Raw genomic sequence first — 22,641 nt, 5'->3', positions numbered from 1 at the left:
AGGTGCGCCTTCCCTGCCCACCTCCAAGGTGAAGGGTACAGAGCTCTGCTTTGCTGAGATTGCCTTTGTCAGCTGCAAGCCGCCCCCTTATCCTGTGACACCTAGAAAAGTCTGACACCCTGACTCCAACTAAATTGGGGGAAGCTGAAGACGAGCTCAGGAGGGGCTAGACGGCCCAGGCCCTTTGCTCCTAGGCAGGGTCCCCTGGGGTACCAACTTTCCCTACCCCCTTAGGTCTCTCCCTGGCTATCAGGCTGATGCTGCGTGTCCCCGAGGCCACGGTGTTCGTGAACTTGAATGAGGACACCAGTGTCTTGAGGGCCGGTGTTAGGCCTGGCTGAGGCCTGTCCACTCCTAGCCAGTCCCTCCCAGAACCTTGTCCCTCTGTCCCTTTGCAGGGATCCAATCCTACAACCTGTCAACCTCTTGGGACTTCTGGCTCTTGTGGTTAAGGGCCAGGGAGGGCAACACTTCTGCCTCGTGAGCCTGAGGCTTCTGTTTGGGTCTCTCCCTTTCTTCTGCCCAGAGAGAGACTCTGGTCCCCACTAGGCTGATGGCAGGATGGCTGATGTCCCTGCCCTGGCTGGGCTATGCACCCTGCCTGGGACCCTGAGTTCTCTCGGATCTCTCCAAGCACAGCAACTTCCTGGTGCAAGGGTCCTCCCTCACCCCCTCCTCCCGTCCTTCCCCAAGTTCCCACGACTGGATTGTCAGCCCCGGGGCGGGGACCTCAGCTTCTTCATGCCTTGATCATGTTCCCACTGCCAGTGCCTGCCTCTCCAAAAGGCTTGTGGCCCATGTTGGCAGCTAGTCTTCAGAAACAGTGGGGCGGGAGAGCTGGCCAGTTCTCCGAGTCCAAGTCACAGCCAAGGGACAGAGATGATGAGGACTTCAAGCCAGTGCTCCGTGAGCCAGTCTGCTGCTCGGTCCCGGCGTCCTGGTGCAGTGGGAGGAAGCCCTGGGTCCCTGCACGCAGGGCCACGCTTGCTCCCTGACTACAGTCTGGACAGGATTCAAGATGGCGGACGGGGACTCCACAGGGAGGCCCAGCATTCACCACTCTCGCTTGACGATGGAGAGAACATTGGAGAGAGCTGATTTTGTGCCAGGCCCCAGTGGCTCTGCCGCCCACCTGGCCTGCCCTGGCTGCTAGTTTCGCCGAACCGGGTGCCACATGGACACGGGCCTGCGTAGTGTGGCCAGCATCTGGTTCCAATGTGTGGTCCCCATGCCACTGGCAGATGGCCCGATGATGACATGGCCTATGTTGTCCCCACGGCCATCGCTGCTGCTCTCAGCCACCGTCACACGGAGAGACAGGTCCTAGGAAGGAAGTGACATAGGACAAGAACAGCTGGAGGTTCTCCATGACTCCCAGGCCCCCTGGGATACCAACGAAGCCCCTGACTCAGCCTTCTGACCGGAGAGGTAAAATGTGTCCTTAGCTTCCTGGCAAACAAATGGCCAGTACTGCCAGTAGTGGCATTTGAACTCAGGGCCTCACCTTCTTGCTTGGCTTGTTTTACTCAAGGCTGGTGCACTTGAGCCATCCTTTCCTATGTCATCAACTCCCATAAGGTTTAGCAAATGCCTGTGGTTCATGCCTGTAACACTAGCTACTCAGTAGGCTGAGACCAGAGGATCATGATTCAAAGCCAGCCCGGGCAGGAAAGTCTGTGAGACTCCTAACTCCAATTAACCAGCAAAAATCCAGAAGTGGAGCTGCGGCTTAAGTGATAGAGTGCTAGCCTTGAGCACAAAAGCTCAGAGACAGCACCCGGGCCCTGAGTTCAAGACCCAGGACCTGCAGAAGAAATAAAAAGTGTGATGGTTTGAGAGAAATCATTGCCCCCTTTTGGAGTCCTGAGAGTCTCCAGTGGCCCAGCAGCCCTGGGGTACCGGTCCCCCTTACCTGGAGTACAATGGCCGGCACGGAGAAGATCATGGCTTCGTTGAACACTGGGTTGGGGTCATCCCTTTTCGTGGCTGTCTTCTTTTTGCTCATCTTCCTTCCGTCCTGCAGCAGGTACACCTTGACGAAGGGGTCTGTAGGCAGGTGTAGAGGGGTGAGGACCCACGCCATATTCACTGGGCACTGCCTTCTTCGCTGGCTTAGCCCACTGCCTCCAGCTCCCCAACCCTTTGCTACAGCCGCTATCTCTAATAGCCTGCCATTAGGTCTTTCTTATTTAATCTATTCATTCGTTCATTTACTTTGAGATGGGGCCTTGCTGTGTTGCCCATGCTTGTCCTGGATTTGTGTGTGTGTGTGTGTGTGTGTGTGTGTGTGTGTGTATACATGTGCACCCACATGCAGGTGAGCATGCGTGGGCGCACACATGCGTACCAGTACTAGAGCATGAAATCCGGGCCTGTTAGCTAATCCTCCCTTAGCGTTTTCATTCAAGGCTGGTGGTGCGCTACCACAAGCCACAGTTCTAGCTTTTTGGTGGTTAACTAGAGTCTGATGGACTTCCTGGCTCAGGCTGGTTTCAAACTGCCATCCTCAGCACCTGACTTGTCTTAAGTTCTTGAGGCTCAAGGGTTCTCCAGATTTTCCAGAGCAGGTGTGTACCACCGCGACCTGCTCTGTGTTGTTTAAAGTTCCACTTTACAGATGAGAAAACAGAGGCTCACAAGGCAAGTCAGGAGGGGGCTGGGCTCTGCCTCAGGGCCTGACAACCATACATTCCCCTGTTCCCCCTCACAGGATGCTGCAGGGGGCTGGGCTGATCCACCACTTCCCCTTTACCAAATGGCCCGAGCACAAATGTCAACCCTGAATCACTCGGCTCCAGTGCAGCAGAGCCTGACTAATGAACAGCGTGCAGCTCTAAAATACCACGGTGCCGTCTGGCTGTCCATCAGCTATTTGCTGGGACTTCTAAATGCACCTGCCTGGGCTCGGAGCCCTCCAGGCTGGCCACCCCAATGGATCATTCCTTTGGTTTTGGCTGTCTGTTATAGCTGCTTTCAAGGGGCTTTGAGAGGGGCGGGAGGCTCCCGAAGAGATGAGGCATTAGGTCCTGCTGGTGCTTGTTCAGAGCTGGTGGCCTTGACCCCTATTTGAAGCCTGGTAACCTGTTTCTGGGAATGCTCTCTTGCTCTCTCTCTGCCAGTCTTGGGGCTTGAATTCAGGGCCTGGGCACTGTCCCTGAGCTATTCTGCTCAAAACGAGTCCTCTACCACTTGAGCCACAGCTCTACTTCCTGCTTTTTGGAGGTTAATTGGAGATAAGTGTCTCATAAACTTTCCTGACCAGGCTGGCTTTGAACCACGATCCCTATTCCTTCTATCCTGAGTAGCTAGGATTATAGGTGTGAGCCACTGGTGCCTGGCTGTTGCATTGCTCCTGTCCCCTCCCCCCTTTGTCTGCTCAGGCTCCCTGCCACCCTCCAGGGTTCCCCATGTGTCCCCACTTTGCCTGACACTGAGCTCACCTGGAGCTGGGGCACCCCCCCCCCCATGCCCTGCACCTGCCGATGGTGATGTTGCCGGCTGCTTGCTCAGTGGCTGGGCTGTGGCTTCCCGAGCTCCATGGAGAAGCCGCCACACAGAGCCTTACCCGCTGTGGTCTTGTCATTGGTCCAGATGAGGTTCTTGGCCTTCACCACGACTACAGTGAGGCGCTCAGCCGTGGGCAGGTAGCTGAGGGACAGAAGGATCTCCCCCACGGCATCGGCGGCCTAGGGGACACATGTGGCTCATGGGACTTCTGTCTCAGGACCTGAGGGGCCCTGGGAATGGTGATGCTCCCTTCTCCATTGGGAAGTGGCTGCTCTTGCGGTCCCTTACACCCAGCTCCTAGGCTGGTGGGATTGAGAAAGGGATAGGCTCTCCCCACAACTCCATCCCTTTACCAGGCGCAGGTGCTGCTGCCTCAGCAGCCGGTACCCAGGTTGCCTGTCAGACCCATTACAGTGGTGCATAGGGATCCAAGCAGAATGGAGTTCTAGCATTTGCATACACAGCAATGTTCCTGGGCATTTAAACATTTTATCTTCTTTACTTTTTGGTCAGTACTAGGATCTTGTGCTTACTAGGCAGGCGCTCTGCCGTTTGAGCGACACTCCCAGCCCTTCTGGCTTTGGCTTGTTTTTGAGGGAGTTTGGCACTTTTTTTGTGTGTGTGCTGGTCCTATAGCTTAAACTCAGGGCGTGGGCACTGTCCCTGAACTTTTCTGCTCAAGGCGAGTGCTCTACCATTTGAGCCACAGCTCCACTTCTGACGTTTTGGTTATTTATTGGAGATCAGGGTCTCATGGACTTTCCTGCCTGGGCTGGCTTTGAACCACGATCCTCAGGTCTCAGCCTCATGAGTAGCTAGAATTACAGGCATGAGCCACTGGCGCCTGGCTAATGGGCTTCCTTCTAAGAAGAGTCTATGTGTTTTCTCTCCCAGGTGGAAGAGCTGGCCCAGGCTGGTGAAACGTACCTTGTTCTGATCTTGTAAGTAGAGCCAGCCACTGAAAGGCTGGAGGGCGAGGTCAAGCATGGACAGCTTCAGGTCCACCACCCCGGTGCTGACGTTCTGCTCATCCTCATCGATGCCGAACACTGAGAACCTCAGGCTCTTCTCTTCCAGGGCCGTGGGGTCTAGAGGGATGGAGAACTTCTCATCGAAGAAGATCGAGTAGGCATTCCGCTGGATCTGCAAGACATGGGGCCATGGAGGGAGCCCCAAAACTGAGGAAGGGGGCTGGAGAGACTGCTATGGGGAGAGAGCACTGGGTGAGGAGTCCAGAGACCTGGGCCAGAGCCTGGTTCACCTAGCTCAGTCTTGAAAGTTTAAAAGCACCCATGCCTTTTAGTAGCATTCGAAGTTTCTATAATCTGACCCCTCTGCTCAGGTGCCACGATGCCACAGAACCCTCTCAAACCCCTGGCTGGGCAGGGCTCCACCTGTCTCGCAGGCCCAGGCCAGGTGAACAATGGAGACAGGACAGTTGTGTGTGACGTCTCCCAGCCTCCCGAGGTGCTGAGCTGAACCCAGAGGATGATGGCTGCCTGGAGGGATAGATGGCTGGCTGGCTAGACAGATGGACAGAGCACACAGGCAAAGCTGGGCAGGCTCTGTTTCCCAGCTCAGTCCTGCCTAGTGGGTGCCGCTGGCCTTGTCCCAGGAAGCCGTGGGCAGCCCCCGGGGAGGGAGGTTCCGTGGGGGCTGCCTGAGTCACAGCCTGGCGATATTTAGAGAGGAACACTCATCGCTGGCACCTTCTCGGAAGCAGGGGGGTTGCCGAGCCTGGAGGCAGCCACCTGCGTAATGGGACGGGCTGTGATGCTACAAAGCCTGCCCTTCCCTCTACTCCAGCGTCCCCACCTCAGTCTTCCATGGCTGCCTGGCTCTGGGAAATCTCCTGAAGCGTCCCCTAGAGCCACTCTGGCCACGCAATCCCCTGTGTGAGACTCCTCCTTTGTTGCCACACGCAACAAAGCCCCGTGGAAGCTTCTGACCCCATCTCCTACCCCTGGCCAAACTACTCTTCGCTGTCTCCTGCCCATGGGGACCCACCCGTGGCCGTTTTCCAAGCATGTGCTTTATGAACACACGGGGAGCAGGACAGGAAGCCTGGGTTCAGATCCCCGATCTCTCTCTCTCTCTCTCTTTTGGCCAGTCCTGGCCTTGAACTCAGGGCCTGAGCACTGTCCCTGGCTTCTTTTCACTCAAGGCTAGCACTCTACCACTTGAGCCACAGCGCCACTTCTGGCCATGGGTGCTTGGGAATCGAACCCAGGGCTTCATGTGAGCACTCTTGCCACTAGGCCATATTCCCAGCCCCCCTGATCTCTTTATTCTTTGGGGTTCCTAAGCAAAGCCAGCCTCAGCTCAGTTTCCTTATTTGTAAGATGCCCTAAGATACCATCCTGTTGACCGTGTGTGTGTGTGTGTGTGTGTGTGTGTGTGAAAGAGAGAGAGACAGATTTGTTGGGTTCTGTGAAGCAGAAGGTGGGTGGGTGTCATTGTGGTGGCTGCTACTGCAGCACCCCTCCTTGAAGGCATGTCTTGAATCACCCAGAGTCCTTCCGGTGGCCCCTGGTCGTGGGCAGCTCTTCAGGGTCCTGAGAGCCACTACTGAGCACCTACTCAGGACCGGGCTAAAGACGTTTATGTATTAACCCAGGCCTTCCTCAATAATTATGACACCCGTTGGAGAGAAAGGGGGAAATGGAGTCGCTCGGTAATGTAAGTGATTGACCCAAGGGCACACTGTGAGCAAGGGGCAGAACTAGGATTTGAACCCAGGCAATCAGTGTCAGGTGTGACTCTTAACCATCCACTGGACCGCCTCCCCCCTCAGTGCCCTCCATGGAAAGTTCTAGAACTTTCCATCGTGATGGGGTCAGTGTGGGGAACCATGACAGTGTCTACTGGTGAGGGCTTGCCAGATAATAGGTAGCCTGGTAAAAGTAAGCAGGCACAGGTGGGCAGAGAGGAGTCTGAAGGCCCTCGGCCTGGCTGGGCCCCAGCCTCCTCCCACTCTGGTCTGAGGCTGGCCTGTGCATCTTGCTAGCTTGGCGCCGTCTGCTGCTGACAGCTAGCTGTGGCTCAGGCTGGCGTGCACGCTCTGTCAAGGCTAAGGGAGCGGTGGAATATGGCTGCGGCCTCCTTCCACCCCACCCTGTTGGCTCTCCCTCTGTTTATTTTATTCTGTTTTTGTTCTGTTTCCTGCTGGTACTGGGGCTTTGACTCAGGGCTTGGGGTGCTGTTCATTAACTTTTTCCATTCAGGCTGGCATTCTACCATTTGAGTAGCAGTTCCACTTCTGGCTTTTTTTTTTTTGCCAGTCCTGGGGCTTGAACTCAGGGCCTGGGCACTGTCCCTGGCTTCTTTTGCTCAAGGCTAGCACTGTACCACTTGGGCCACAGCGCCACTTCTGGCTTTTTCTATATATGTGGTGCTGAGGGATCAAATCCAGGGCTTCATGCATGCTAGGCAAGCACTCTACCGCTAAGCCACCTTCCCAGCCCCACTTCTGGCTTTTTGATGGTTCACTGGAAATAAGAGTCTCTTAGACTCTACTGTCAGGGCTGGCATCAAGCTGTGATCCTCAGACCTAGCTTCCTGAGTAAACTCTATTCCAGATGTGAGGCATCAGCTGCACACAGCTTTCCTTTTCTTTGTTCTTTGTCCCAGATTGATCTCCATAGCCTGGGTCAACATGCTCCCTTACCCACTGGGGGGAAATCAAGGTGCCTTTCCCTAAGGGCCTTCTCTGCACTATCCCTGGGGGGCTGACCCCATCCCTTACCCAAAGGGTAAGGCTCTTATCCAGTCTCCTTCTGGAGCTTGAACCTCCCCTTTCTTCCTCTCCTCGGTGACTCGCCCCTCCTGGGTACCAGCCACCCCTTCCCCACCCACATCCCTGTATACAGTCTTGTCACTAAACTGTCCCCAGATTTGCTAATGAGCATATCACCTCTTTCCTGCAGGACCCCAAGGTGACACAGGGACAGACATGGACAGTGGTCAAACACTGTCCTCACTGGATCCCTGCCCTGGGAACCACATGCGGGCAGCAACAGCCTCTTCATCTCCAGATCAGCATCCAGACCCGCTCTCTAGCGCCCTCCACCGATCCTGCCTGGCCCCGCAGAGCCACCCACCCGGCCCGGCATCCCAGGGAAGAGGTGCCTCGCAGAGCACCAGCCTCACTTACCCGGGAAATGCCCACGATCTGCTCATCAGGCAGCAGGCTGACTCGCATGAAGCAGGACTCGAAGCTGGCTTCCTCCCGCTCCAGGAGGTCCTTGCCCTGAAGCACGGCCACGTGGAGAGTGTGGGAGGTGGCGTCGTAGTCCATGCTCACCTCCACCTGGCCCAGGGTGAAGTCCTGCCCGAACGTGTTGCTCACGGATGAGATGGAGTTCAGAGAGTCAGCTGACTGGGACTTGCGAAGGGTCCCATAGGGGGCCAGGTCCAGCTCCCGGCCCATCAGCTCCAGGGGGCCCAGCTCACTGATGGTCTCAAAGGTGTCCTCAATGCTCAGGCTGCCTTTGCGGCTGGGCGGCCCTCGAGTGTTGGCCCGCTGGGCAGTCCATGGGGGTACTCGCTGGGGGGGGAGCAAAAGGGACACTGGGGATCAAAACTAGACTCAAGAGATGAGAAAGAGAGTCCAGGAGATGGAATCCTCCAGACTTTTCTTCCCCAGTTGACTTTGAACTGTGACCTTGCAGACCTCAGTCTCCTGAGTAGCTAGGATTATGAGAATGAAACACTGGAACCTGGCTCTTTCGATGCCTTTTGAGATGTGTTTTCTTTTTTCTTTATCTTTTTTTTTTTTTTTTTTTGCCAGTCCTGGGGCTTGAACTCAGGGCCTGAGCACTGCCTCTGAGGTTCTTTTTGCTCAAGGCTAGCACTGTACCATTTGTGCCGCAGTGCCACTTCTGGCTTTTTCTGTCTATGTGGTACTGATCATCGAACCCAGGCTTCATGCATGCAAGGCAAGCACCCTACCGCTAAGCCACATTCCCAGCCCCCGACTGTGTTTTCAAAACATTCTTTTGGAACAGTTGTCCCAGTTTATACTCTTTCCAGTAGAGTATGAGATGGTACCCCTGGCACTCCACATGAGAGCACGCCAGAGACTCTGATCTGGAGTGTGATGTTTGAAAAACGCTCTGCCAAGTGGTAAATGACAAAGCACTCAGCAATAGATACCGAGAGCCTTAAAATATGATCTAGTGATCTGATCTAGTATTTCCACATCTGGGCACCTCTCCAAGGCGCATCATCTCAAATGAAGACCGTTTTACATACAAAACACCCACTGTATTATTTATAATGGCATTTGGTAAATCATGGCTCATGCACAAAATTGGAATCTCACGCAGTCATTGAGATGATGTTGTGGGCCAAGTGCGTGTGGTTCACGCCGGTAATCCTAGTTACTCAGGAGGCTGAGATCTGAAGATCATGGTTCAAAGCCGGCCCAGGCAGAAAAGCTGCTGAGACTCTTCTATCTAATTAACCACTGAAACGTCAAAACGCTCAAGTTGTACAGTGCCAGCCTTGAGCAAAAAGAACTAAGTGACAATAAGAGGCCCTGCATTCAAGCCCCAGTACTGGACAGATACAGAGAGAAAAACAAGAAGTTTTTTGTTTATTTTTTTGTTTTTGTCAATTCTAGGGCTTGAACTCGGGGCCCAGGTGCGGTTCCTGAGCTTTTTTTGCTCAAGGTTAGCCCTCAACCACTTTGAATCACAGCTGCACTTGTGTTTGGGGTGTGGTTAATTGGAGGTAAGAGTCTCACAGACTTTCCTGCTTGGGCTGGCTTTGAACTGTGATCCTCAAATCTCAGCCTCTTCAGTAGCAGGTGTGAGCCACCCGAGGCTGGCTAAGAAGTAATGTTTGACTCCCTGGTGCCGTGCTAGGAAGTAGAAATTCTGCAGGGAACCAAGGCCTGGTCTCCGTATTGAGGGGACACCAAGCGGGATGGGGTAAGGAAACGAGGGCCGGGGCGCAGGGGCAGCCTCACCTTTGGCCTGGCCTCCACGTAGGTCTCGCCATACTTCTGCTGAAGGTACCTGTAGTCATAATTGGGGAACGGGGAGGGGCTGGGGAAGCTCCCAGAAGTCCACAGCTTCCACAGACTCACGGCTGCAATTCCCAGCAGTGCCAGGGCCCCTGCCGCGTAGACACCTACCTCCCAGCCAGGGGGGCTCTTGATGACTGGAAGGGAAGGGTAGTCTTTCATTAGTGGGGCCAGTGGTCCTAGACCCCCACCCAGGAAGCAGGTTGCTCAGCACTGATACTTATCATTATTTTATTTTGCCAGTCCCTGGGCTTGGACTCTGGGCCTGAGCACTGTCCCTGGCTTCTTTTTGCTCCAGGCTAGCACTCTGCCACTTGAGCCACAGCGCCACTTCCAGCTTTTCCTGTTTATGTGGTGTTGAGGACTCAAACCCAGGGCTTCATGCATGCTAGGCAAGCACTCTACCACTAGGCCACATCCCCAACCCCCTGATACTTATTCCGGAACACATTTTTGAGTGTGTGTGCTGGACCTTGGCCTGGCATTGTCCCTGAGGTTTTTGTGGGGTTTTTGTTGTTGTTGCTGTTGTTGTGTCAGTCTTGGGACTTGAACTTAGGGCCTGGATGCTGTCCTTGAACTTTTGTGCTCAAGACTAGTGTTCTACTACTTGAGCCACAACTCCACTTGTTTGTTTTGCTTTTTGTTGTTGGTCATGGAGCTTGAACTCAGGGCCTGGGCACTGTCTGAGCATTTTTGCTCAAAGCTAGTGCTCTCCTGAGTAGCTAGGATTATAGGCATGAGCCACTAGTGCCCAGCATGGTTTTTGTTTTGTTTTGTTTTTGATAGTTGAGGGTCAGAGTCTCATGGACTTTCCTGCTCAGGCTGGCTTTGAACTGTGATCCTCAGATCTCAGCCTCCTGAATAACTAGGCTTACAGTTTGGTGGTGGTAGGGATGAAACTCAAGGCTTTCCACATGCTAGGCAACTGCTCTACCAATAAGCTATGCCCCCAGCCCTCTGGGCTTCATTCTTTAGAAACTTCCACGATCTCCTGGTCCCATCCTGGTGAATTTTTCTAAGGGAAAAAAAACTCCCAAGCAGTTTTCTGTCTCCTGTGAGTCACCGAGGCTTATTTATAACAGCAGAGCTCTGGAAACTGCCTGAAGGTCCCACCAAGGGGGCTGGGGGCCCCCGATGCTGTCACAGCAGGAATGTCACTGGCTTTTGAAAATGACAACCGAGGTTATTAGTCTGGCCCCCGTGGCAATGCGCAGAAACATTTCTAGCATCGTTAAAAGGAAACAACAACAACAACAAAACCCAACCCGTCCCCAATATGATATAGCGACAGGGTTTTGATGTAAAAGCCACAGAGTGGAGAAGCGGGATGGGGCAGACGACAGCCAATGAGTAATGAGGTTCACATCAGCTCATACCATCTGCTCCTGACTTCTGCGGGTGGAAGGTCATTCCCGGGCACACGAAAACGATGACTAGAGAGGGTTCCGGGCTCAGTCATGGCAAAGTTCTAGAATGTTCTATGAGCACAGGGTGCGATGGAAAAGGCCCGGCTGATTGGAGAATGTGGTGAATTCTGCCTCAGCGGGTCAAGGCAGGGTGGGCAGCAGCACAGGCCTGGCCAGAGGGTAAGAAGGGAAGCCGGAGGGCTGCTTGAGCAGGTGGTGGGCAAGCGAAGGGGCAAAGGAGAGCCAGGCTCCCTGCACGTGAGAGGTAGAAACATTTTTTTTTTTCTGCCAAGGGCCATTTGGCTATTTAAATATTTGTAGACGCTCATACAAAATTACCAGTACTGGTCACTGACAGCTGATGAAGCTCTGTCTGTTTCATGCTGGACCCCAGCCCGTCCAGGGTCCTGGCCTCAGACTGGAGGAGCAGGCGTGGAGACAGGAAAGGAAAAGCCCCAGGAAAATGACACAGAGCTGGGTGTCGGTGGCTCGCATCTGTCATCCCAGCTACTCAGGAGGTCATGGTTCAAAGCTAGCCTGAGCTGGAAAGCCCGTGAGACTCAGATGTCCAATTAATCAGCAAAAATCTAGAAGTGGAGCCGTGGCTCAAGCGGGAGTGGGCTAGCCGTGAGCAGGAAAGCCAAAAGTGAGGGTGCAAAGCCCTGAGTATAAGCCCTAGAACTGGCATGCATGCACGCAGGTGTGCACACACAGACACACACACACGCACACACATACACACGAAAGTGACATGGAATGACAGTGAATTCCCAAAGGATGTGAGGTTTAAGCTAAGACCAGAAATGAAATGAAATGGAAATGAAAGAACTAAAGTTGACATGAAATGAATTGAAAAGAAATGAAATAGGGGGGAGACTACTAGTAGTAATAACACTAACAATAACGCCTTTTATAACGCACTATTCATATTCGCTAGACCTTGCTAAGCTCTTCCTATATATTGACCCCAAGTCCTGAGAACACCCTGAGAGGCAGGATCTATTACTGTAAAATGAGGAAACTGAGGGCAAAATGGAAGCTTGCTACCAGACAGACAGTCTGGCTCCAGCTCTGTGTTCTCCGCTAACCTCCATTCCCGACCTGAGGGCTCAGCAGAGCAGGGAAGCAGGCCAGGGAAAGGCCTAGACTTGGAAGGGCTGCACTGGTGTGGTGCTAGGCATTTCACACCCTTGTTAGCTGACGGAGTCCCTCCAACAGCCTGAGGCTTCCTCAGGGCCCCATTTTACAGATGAGTAAGTAGAGGCTCAGAGTGGTTTCATCACTTGCCCAAGGCCACACCTAGGCTTTGGTAAAGACTTGCAGGCCTCAGGTAAAAAGTGAGGCCTACTGGCTGGCAGGTGGGAAAGGTGGCTCCGGCTCCATCCTAAAGCTCAGTCCCAGGGCGGAGTGGAGTGCTTTCAACAGAGGAGGAGCGAAGGCAGCCTTAGCCTGGGGGTTCAGATCTCAGACCTGAGATCACATCCTGGACTTGTTACCAACTCACTGCCCCTGCCCCCTATCACCGCATCTGTGGGTGGGGGAGGCATAGAAAAGCTAGCGTGGCAGATAGCCGGGCACCCATGGTTCACGCCTGTAATCCTATCTGCTCAGGAGGCTGTCATGGGGCGAAGCTAGACCAGGCCCAGAAGTGTGCGAGACTCTCATCTCTAATAAACTGCAAAAATAAAAGCTAGAAGAAGAGCCGTGGCTCAAGTGGCAGAGTAGAAGAAGCCCAGGAACAAGGTCCAGGCCTAGAGTTCAAGCCCCAGAACCAGGACCAAAAAGATGGCAGGTGTGTTTCCACCCTGGCTTGTCCACCACTTATGTAAGGCATCTGGACTCCAGGCTAGCTTTTAATTCTACACCACACAACCCATGGGGCGGGGAGAGGGGGGGAAACGGGACTGCACCTGCCATGTCCCATGCAGGCACCACCCCTGGGGTGCATGGCCTGCCTTCCACACTCCAGGAATCTAACATTGACCTCCACAGGAAGTCACTGACTTCCTACCTGTCAATTATGCTGGTCCCTCCCACCGGAGCCCATTGCTGAGGTCCTGGCTCAAAGGCATGAATGAGTTGGGCCTGGGGGACTCACCGCTCAGATGGTATTCTGTCACATCTACAGCCATGATGCCCCCTGCAGTGGCTGTGACTGGAAGGGAAAAGAGAGACAGCAGTGAGAGTTTGGGAGGCCACCAGCCCTGACCTAGATCTTACTTCTTGTGGCATCCTATGTGTCTGTCACTAGGGTTTTCACAGGCAGCTGTGAGGGGCATTTGGCCAAAGGTGGATATTTTTAAGAATTTTATCATCATTCTTATTTTAAGACTGTAACTCAAGTTAGAACAACTTCTTATGTAGCCCAGCCTTGCCTTGAACTCAAAACCCTCTTGCCTCAGTCTTCCAAGAGTACTGGGATTTACAGGCATGTGCTTGAGACCAGCCTGCGTTACATAGGAGTTTGGCCCTTTCACTCAAGCCTGGTGCTCTACTACTTGAGCCACACTTCTAGTTCTAGCTTTTTGATGGTTAAGTGGAGGTATGAATCTCATGGATAGGACTGCCAGGGCTGGCTTGAAACCATAATCTTCAGAGCTCAGCTTCCTGAGTGGCTAGGATTCTAGGCATGAGCCACTAGCACTAGGTTAAATTGTATTTTTTTTTTCCTTTGGGAAATCTCTAATAAAATAATGGATTTCAGTGGCTGAGCGCTTGCCGAGTACGTGAGACACAGAGTTCCATCCCAGCACTGAAAAAAGGAATTAAAAAAGAAAAGGATTTTCAGTGTTTCTTGAAAAGTTGTGTTTCAAGTTACAGCGGGTCCGCATCCTGCCCCACCTTCAGCAACAACGAGGCTTTTGTTGGGGGCCAGACCTGGCCCCTCCTCACTTCTAGAACCTGCTGGCCCCTGGAACGTCTCTGAGCACAAGCCTGGTAAGCTGAGTTTGAGGTAAGCGAGGAGATGTTCGGGGAGGTCAAGCCGCTTCCCTAAAGCCAAGAATAAAGGCACCTGCCATTCTGCCCAGCACCCACGAACAGTGTCTTCACACCAAGAATACCATGTGCCTTCTCCACTCCCTGTCACCCCCAAGATTTACCCTCTAGGATAAATCCTGTTACCCTCACTTCATGGAGGGGGGAAGGAAGGCTCAGAGAAGGGCAGAGAACTAGCCCATGGTCACTCAGTCATTGTAGGGAGGCTAGATTGCAGCCAGGTCTGGGTTTGCCCAAGTCTTTTTCTTTTTTTTTTTGCCAGTCCTAGGGCTTGAACTCAGGGTCTGAGCACTCTCCCTGGTTTCTTTATTTGCTCAAGGCTAGCACTCTACCACTTGGGCCACAGCGCCCACTTTCGGCTTTTTCTGTCTATGTGGTGCTGAGGAATCGAACCCAGGGCTTCCTGCATGCTAGGCGAGCACTCTACAGCTAAGCCACCTTCCCAGCCCCCCATGTCCTTGTCTTAATGACGTTACTGGCTATCCTAAGACCCCCTTTGCCGCCATGTCACCTCAGACACCTTCCCGGGCTCCTGCTGGTGGCCTGGAAGTCTGCCAAGCACAGGGGCTGTGGATTTGCTTAGAATGCAGATGGTGACAAGGCAGATCAGCGGCCAGCGCACTTGGTGACAAGTGTCCCCTGTGGCTCCTGCAGCAGGGCATCTGAGCACCGAAGACTGCATATCCCTCCTGTAATCCCCTCCTCAGCCAGCCCACCTACAGTACCCCATCTACACAGCACAGACGGGGCTCCTGGGTCAATCCCATCTCGACAGGACCCAGCGATACTTGTGTACTGCAGCGTGTGCATAGACACAAGTGGAGGCACGCCTGTCTGGACTTGGCAACTGAGCGCATGGATCCCAGGTTCCCCCCTTTTACAAATGAGGATGCAGTCCTCCCCCCTGCCCCCAACAGCAATTCTGGACTCTGGGCCAAGAGCCATGAACTTGGCCTGGGCTCTGGGCCACCATGCCAACTCCTGAGCTAGCATCGTAGGGAGTGGGGGTGGGGGACGAGCTAATCACTGGACTTTGCTGGAATCTGACTATGGTAGAGCCCCCTCCCGAATGCCTCAGAGAAATGGCTTTCCAGGAAATTTGTACCTGGCAGAAGAGAGGGGCCTGGCATCTCTGCCCTCCCCTCTACCCCATCTCCTGGTTTGGAGCCTGACCAGCAAGGCATTGGCTCCTCCTCCCTCCCCCCCCCCCCCCCAGGAAGCCCGCAGGTACCTGGCAGAACCGGGGAGTGGGCAGCAGAGGGGAGCCTGAGCCTTCTGGAGTGTGAGTTTCTCCAGAATCTTCAGAACCTTTGCAAGCGCCTCCCTCCTCCCCCAGCACTCTCTGACATAACCACATCCTGGTGCCAGCCCCCAGACAGCCCGCAGAAACCACAGTACAGACGGGCTGCAGGGGGTGGCAGTCACTCTAGGCAACTACTCCCAGCTTCATGCTGTCCCCTGGATGCCTCTGTGGTCCTGGCGCATGGGCGCTGCAGTCCTGCTCCTGGGATTGAGGAGAAAATCAAGTGCAGGAAATGACCCACCTGAGCCACGTGCGCGCTAAAGGAAGTCCAGGGGCACTCACCCGTCATCCTAGCTACTCAGGAGGCTGCGATCTAAGGATCGCAGTTCAAAGCCAGCCAAGGTAGGAAAGTGTGTGAGACTCTTAGCTCCAATGAACCACCAAAAAGCCAGAAGTTGAGCTGTGGATCCAGCGGTAGAGTGCCAACCTCGAGCAAAATAGCTAAGGGACAGTGCCTAGACCTAGAGTTCAAGCCCCAGAACTGTCACATTAGAAAACAAAAACAAAACAAAAACAGATGGTAGAGTTGGGTTTGGGTTTGGACCCTGGGCTGGGATCCCCAACTCTCCCAGGCTCTTTGGGAAAGGTTTCAAATGTCAGGGGGGTGTGGGGGAGCAGGGGGGTGTGAGTACTTGCTCTGACCTTCGGCAGGCTGCCTTAACTTGGGTAGGTCTCCCTTGCTTTCAAGGTCTCCGTTTGCCCACTCCATTCCTAGTAGTAGAACGCCTTTCTGCCGTCCCTCTCCATAGCCCGCAGGGCTCCCCGGGGGAAGGGGCAGGCTTTGCGCCGTGGGGCTGGCCTCCCTGGCCGAGGAGGGGGCGCGCAGTCCCCGTGCAGGGCTCCGCCACCCACCTGCTCGGCTCCCCGCCCCCGTGCTTGCCCCAAATCTCCAGCTTCGAACAGTCTCGGGGTCCGCTTGGGCTCTGCACGCAGCGCGCCGGGCCTTCTGAAGACGGGGTGCGCGGTGCCCCCCGATGTGCGGGTTCCTGCAGCCCCAGTGCCCGTGCCGCTGGGGCCTGGAGGGTGGGGGACGGAGCCAGGAGCCCCGCAGCACGGGATGCGAGGCGGGGGCGATCCGAGTGTGGAAGCGAGGGGTGCAGCGCCCGCCCGGGGAGGCGTGTGAACGGCGGCGGGGGAGCCGCGCGCGCCGGACGGGTGATGCGGTACGCAGTGCGCGGAGTGGCCGGGCCGCGGAGGGCGCCGCCGGGCGTGCGCGGTGCCCGGCCTCCGTGTGCAAGCGCGGCACGGAGTGTGCGGGACCGTGTGCCGGGGGGCCCGGGGTGCGGGAGCCGCGTGCGTCCGGGCGCAGAGCGCGCTGGGGTGGCGGGGCGCTACTCACCCCGCTCCGCTCCGCTCTGCTCCGCTCGCTCGCTCGGGGCCGCTGCTCCGGCCCGGCCCGGCCTCTCCTCCTCCTCCCCGCAGCGCGCACGCACCGCACGAACCTGCCGCCCGCCGCAGCGCCCACCCCGCAGTGTGGCCCGCCCGGGGCGGGTCGGAGCTCGGCGGGGCCGGAGCGGACGGGAACCGGCACCGCCGCGCCGCAGTCCGGGCACGCTCCCAGGAGCCCGCCGCGCGCTCCCCGCCGCCCGCCCGCCCGCCCGCTCCTTTAATTTAAAGTGACAACCGCGAGCCGGCGCGCGCTCCGCCCCGGGAACTGAACCCGAGATCCCCAAGCGTCCTCCAGGACCCCCCTCCCCCCCCCCCGCGCCTGCCCGCCGCCCAGCCCGGCCCCGGGCTCCCATCGACAGGCGCGAAGCCCCAGGCGCAGCGGGCGCAGCGGACCGGCCGGACGCCGCCGCCCTCAGCAGGCCCAGTCTCAGCCCCGGCCTGCTAAGCCCCGGCTTCCCTCTCTGGGCCTCAGTTTCTTTATCTGTCAAATGGATACTGGGGCGCCGGTGCCTCCCGCCTGTAATCCCGGCTACTCGGAAGGCTGAGATCTGAGGATCGAGGTTCACAGCCAATCCTGGGCGGGAAAGTTGGTGAGACTCCCATCTCCAGTAAAGCACACAAAAAAAAGGCCGAAAGTGGAGCTGTGGCTCAAGTGGTAGAGCGCTAGCCTTGACCAAAAAAGCTTCGGGCCAAGGCCCAGGCGCTAAGTTCAAGCCCCAGGACTGGCACAGAAGAAAAAGAAAGCGTAAGGTTTCCTTCTCCGAATGGATGACACCCCCTCGGGCCAGTGAGCTGTAGGCCGGATCCATGCTGGCCAACGGTGGCCTAATTGGGTGGCTCGTGTCTGCTTTTGTTTTAAACAGAAGGGAGCAGGCTCAGAGGGGAGACCGGGGTCACACAGGGCCCAAGGTCAGAGCCAGCACTTGAATCCAGGTCTGCATGACTTCAAAGCCTTTGCTTTTTAGCCTTTTAAAGGGTGATGGTTTCTTTCACAGAGAAATGAATGAATCATTCGGGAGATATTTATGACGCCCTTCTCGGGCTCTTGGGCGCAGTGCCAAGTGTGGGCGATCCACCATCTTCCGGGAACAGGGCACAGGTCCCTCCCTGCCAGCGCAGTCTGGCGGGGAGGCCGGGCACTGAAGGGTGAGGCTCCCAGGTGGGAGCCAGTGTGGGAAGGCCGCAGTGCTTGCTGGGTTGTCCACACTCTGGGCCTTTGGAGCTGAGAGTAGCAGGTGGGCCCTGCCTTAGAAGAAGATTCGGGGAGGCTGGGTTTGTGCCAGCCTTGTGGAGAGCAGACATCCTGGATCCAGAAGGCCAGGCCCTGGGGAACCCTGGGAGAGAAAGACAAAAGGTGTGAGCCATAGGTACCTTTGGGCTGGGGAAGGGGCTGAGTACTAGGCCACCTCCCAACCTTACTTGGGTTTGAACTCAGGACTCCTACTTGCTAGGGAGCTGTACCACTGAACCACATCTCCAACCCTGATCATGGGCTTTTGCTGTTATTTCCTTCCTTCCTTCCTTCTTTCCTTCCTTCCTTCCTTTCCTTCTTCCTCTCTCTTTCTTTCTTTTCTTCCTTCCTTCTTTCTTTGAGCTCATTTTCTTCCTTCCTTTCTTCCTTCTTCTTCTCTCTCTCTCTCTCTCTCTCTCTCTCTCTCTCTCTCTCTCTCTCTCTCTCTGCCAGTACTGGGGCTTGAACTCAGGGTCTTGTACTCTCATTTGCATTTTCCCTCAAGGCTGGTACTCTACCACTTAAGCTACACCTCCACCTCCAGCTTTTTGCTGGCTAATTGGAGAAGAGTCTCATAAATTTTTCTGCTGGGGCTGGCTTTGAACCTTGGTCCTCAGACCTCAGCCTTCTGAGTAGTCAGGATTAAAGATGTGAGCCACTGGCGCTAGGCAGCGACCCCCTTTTATGTCAAGGCCCGCAGATTGACTGAGTTCTCCCTTAAGGAAGGAGAGGGGAGTTAGACGCACAGTCTGTCTTTACAGACTGCAAGGGGCTTCCATTGGGGTAACCAAAGGTGAAGCTTTGACTAGTCCAGTTTGGGTTGTAACCTAGGAGCTTGCTGCAGGACCTGAAGTGAATGCAATCTTGCTAATTTCATGCTTAAAACCCTTCAGTGGGGCTGGGAATATGACCTAGTGGCAAGAGTGCTCGCCTCATTTACATGAAGCCCTGGGTTCAATTCCCCAGCACCACATATACAGAAAACGGCCAGAAGTGGCGCTGAGGCTCAAGTGGCAGAAAGAAGCCAGGGACAGTGCTCAGGCCTTGAGTCCAAGCCCCAGGACTGGCAAAACAACAACAACAACAAACAACAACAACAACAACAAAAACCCTTCAGTGACCAGAAGAACGTTCACATGTGCATCAAAAAACATGACTAGTCGCCTGGTAGCTCACACCTACAATCTTAGCCACACAGGGGACTGAGATCTGAGGAGAGTGATTGGAAGCCAGACAAGGCAGACAAATTAGACAGACTCATGTCTTATTAAACCAGCAAAAGTGGGCCTCAAGTGGTAGAATGCCACGTTCTTTCTCTTTTCTTTTTTTGTGCCAGTCCTAGGGTTTTTTTTTTTTTTTTTTGGCCAGTCCTGGGCCTTGGACTCAGGGCCTGAGCACTGTCCCTGGCTTCTTCCCGCTCAAGGCTAGCGCTCTACCACTTGAGTCACAGCGCCGCTTCTGGCCGTTTTCTGTATATGTGGTGCTGGGGAATCGAACCCAGGACCTCGTGTATACGAGGCAAGCTCTCTCGCCACTAGGCCATATCCCCAGCCCCCAGTCCTAGGGTTTTAACTCAGGGCCTGGGTGCTGTTCCTGAGCTATTTTGTTCAAGACTTAAGCCACGGGACCACTTCTGGATTTGTTTTTAATAGTTAACTGGAGCTAAGAGTCTCATGGAATTTCTCACCCAGGCTGTGTTTGAACTGTGATCATCAGAACCCAGCCCCCTGAGTAGCTAGGGTCACAGGTGAGCCAGGGTCTTACTACATAGCCCAGGCTGGCCTTCAACTTTAGGATCCTCCTTTCCCAGCCTCCTTAGGGATTATAGGAATGAATGACCATCCCTGGCTCAAACCTCTTTTCTTTATGCATTACCCAGGCGTCCCTCTGGTATTTCATTATAGCATCAGAAAATGGATTAAGACAAGGGACTCTGGAGTGCTGTTCCTATCCAATCTTGGTTCTCAGCCCTGGTGTCCCAAGTATGTACACTATATGACATGGTACTGTGTGATCTGTACAGAAAAATTCTGCTCCAGCTTCAGAAGACCTGTATGGCTGCGAGCTGCACGGGACAAAGACAGCAAACTCCTGTGCTCCGTGAGGTGCAGCCGAGTGACGCGGCTCTTCTGGGGTTTCTGAACTGTCAGGCCACCAACGTCCTCACCAACCAGCTTCCCAATCCCCATACCTTCTGGCATTTCCCTCCCTCCCCTCCCCCCCCCCCCCCCCCCCGCCATTTTCTGCCTCAGGGATTCTCCTGCTTGCCGGCTTCTCTGCTCTCAGCACACCTGCGTTCTCTGCCTTGCCCACGTCATCATCGTCATAGAGGGCGGGGCCTCCCGATGACCCCACTAGAGGAGCCCTCCACCCACACTGCTTCCCACAGCTCCAGCCATCATCTCTGCAGCAACCTTTCCCCTTTGTTAATCACACTCCAGGCTGGCCTGGTAACAAAGGGAAACTTTACTGTGAAAATATCCAAGGTGGCCAGGCACTGGTGACTCACGCCTGTAATCCTAGCTACTCACAAGGCTGAGATCTGAGGATCATGGTTCAAAGCCAGCCTGGGCAGGAAAGTCTCGGAGACTCTCATCTCCAATAACTACTCAGAGAAGGCCGGAAGTGGCACTGTGGCTTAAGGGGTGGAGCGCTAGCCATGAGCAGAAAGAAGCTCAGGGACAGTACCCAGGCCCTGAGTTCAAGCCCCAAGACTGGCAAAAAATAATATCTAAAGCAAAAAAAAGTACATGGAGCTTCTCAAGCGATAGAGCACCAGAGGCTCTGAATTCGATCCCTAGTACTGCCCCAAACCCAAACAACAATGACAGGACAAAAAGAGAAAAACATTAGGCACACCAAAGGACACTGGGAGGAAAGTCTGACTATGTGACATTTCCAGACCTTCTTTATATTCATTACCTCACTTAATCCTGGAAGGTTAAAGCAGTTCCAGATCCAGAACCCTGGTATTAGCAGGCCAGGGGACCCCTTTGTCCTGGCTTCCGGATTGTTATCTCCAGACATGACCTTTAACCTATAGGGCAGCATCAGGACGTATTGGGACACATGGCAGCTGTCACCAGCAGGGCGCCAAGCGGCTAGTTAACCCAGAACTGGAATAGGCCTGGTCAGACCGCCCATGGCATGAGCCTAGGGTTGGGCATGGAGTCCAGAGAGAGGTTGGAGGGCTTGGCACCGCCTACTTCCAGCTCTACCATGCGGCTCCCTGTCTATCGACATTGCGAACGTCCTAGCTGCCATCTGCTCCGCCCACAGCTCAGGACCCAGCATGTCAGAGCTAGAGCCTGGATTTGGGGCGAGGTGGTTAGCTCCCTCCCTGGGAGGGGGTCTGGGTACAGTTAGCGCAGTTTCTACAGTGGAGGAAAGAGTGAAGGAAGATTCCTCTTCGTGGTGATTCCTGGGACTGTGCTCTTTGCTTTTCTTCTCTCCCTCCTCTCCCCATGGAACTGAAGTGCTCAGCTGGTGCTCTGACACTTGAGCCGCACACCTCCACTTCTGACTTTTTGCTGGTTAATCAAATATAAGAATCTCTCAGCTTTGGGGCTGGGGATATGGCCTAGTGGCAAGAGTGCTTGCCCCGTATACATGAGGCCCTGGGTTCGATTCCCCAGCACCACATATATAGAAAATGGCCAGAAGTGGTGCTGTGACTCAAGTGGTAGAGTGCTAGCCTTGAGCAAAAAGAAGCCAGGGACAGTGCTCAGGCCCTGAGTCCAAGCCCCACGACTGGCCAAAAAAAAAAAAAAAAAAAAAGAAAAAAAAAAAAAGAATCTCTCAGCTTTGTCTGGCTTCAAACCCTGGGCCTCAGCTCTCAGTGGCCTGAGTGGCTGGGGTTATGGGTGAGTCACTGGCCACTTGCTGGTTTTTTGAAACACTTTCCCTCAGGCCACAAGCTTTACTCTGGCTGGAATGCCCCCTCCCCCCACCCAGCCACCCTAAGCCTTTGCCTATCTCCATACTGGGCTCAATGCATTTGCTCCCCCCCCTACTCCCCCTCATCCCTGCATTTACTTTTACCTGGAATGGCCTCTCTCTGCTTCTTTCCAGAGGATGTAAACTCCTCTTCATCCTTCAAAACCCTTTCCTGTGAAGCCTCCCATAACTGTTCCAGCAAGCCAGGCACTCTCCCCTCCTCAGCAACAGGTCTGTCTCTCAACATATTCACATTTGCTGCCCCTACTGAGTGCTAGAGACTTGAAGAGCAGATGCTGGGCTTCCGCATCTAGCCAAGGCTTTGCCAATATTTAAAAACCAAGAACCCACGTGTGGTCAGGTGCTGGTGCCTCATGCCTGTAATCCTACTCAGCAAATGGAGATCTGAAGACTAGCGAAGCCAGCCTGGGCAGCAAAGTCCTTGAGACTCTCCACGTAACCAGCAGAAAGCCAGAGGCAGAGCTGTGGCATGATGCCAGCCTTAAGCAAAAGAGCTCAGGGACAGCACCAAGGTTCTGAGTTCAAGCCCCCAAACCAGCACTACACACACACACACACACACACACACACACACACACACACACACACACACCCTGCCCTAAACCCACAGTATCTCCAGATGTTATACGTACTGACTCATTCAATCTCCCCAGCCACCCTTATGACGAGGTTTCATTTATCAGCCCTCATGGACCATTCAGAATCAAAGACAGAAAGAGGTTCCAAAACGTGGCCAAGAACAAACACTAGTAAGTAGCAGAAGTCGGATTCAACCCCATAGTAACAAGTAGTAATAATAAGTAATGAGCTGGTGGATAAACAG

The 22,641-nt window shown here is 54.5% G+C and overlaps 1 protein-coding gene across 2 annotated transcripts; it reads right to left on the bottom strand.

Moving 5' to 3' along the window:
• On the bottom strand, positions 1–13,175 carry Syt12 (synaptotagmin 12). Of its 2 annotated transcripts, XM_048360623.1 has the most exons (8): positions 13,040–13,065; positions 9,647–9,672; positions 9,479–9,527; positions 7,661–8,053; positions 4,435–4,650; positions 3,566–3,686; positions 1,913–2,046; positions 1–1,323 (listed from the first exon to the last, which is right to left on the bottom strand). In XM_048360623.1, exons 4-8 carry the CDS (start codon positions 7,934–7,936, stop codon positions 1,150–1,152), a joined length of 921 nt encoding a protein of 306 aa, XP_048216580.1. In that variant the 5' UTR covers positions 7,937–8,053; positions 9,479–9,527; positions 9,647–9,672; positions 13,040–13,065; the 3' UTR covers positions 1–1,149. The 2 variants fall into 2 exon arrangements, with proteins under 2 accessions (XP_048216580.1, XP_048216579.1); XM_048360622.1 differs by having other exon boundaries at positions 9,479–9,672; positions 13,040–13,175.
• Between the last annotated feature and the right edge of the window lie 9,466 nt (positions 13,176–22,641).

The sequence above is a fragment of the Perognathus longimembris genome, chromosome 13 (genome assembly GCF_023159225.1).
Source record: "Perognathus longimembris pacificus isolate PPM17 chromosome 13, ASM2315922v1, whole genome shotgun sequence".
Taxonomy (NCBI): domain Eukaryota; kingdom Metazoa; phylum Chordata; class Mammalia; order Rodentia; family Heteromyidae; genus Perognathus; species Perognathus longimembris.
This window is presented reverse-complemented; position numbering and strand designations above follow the sequence as displayed.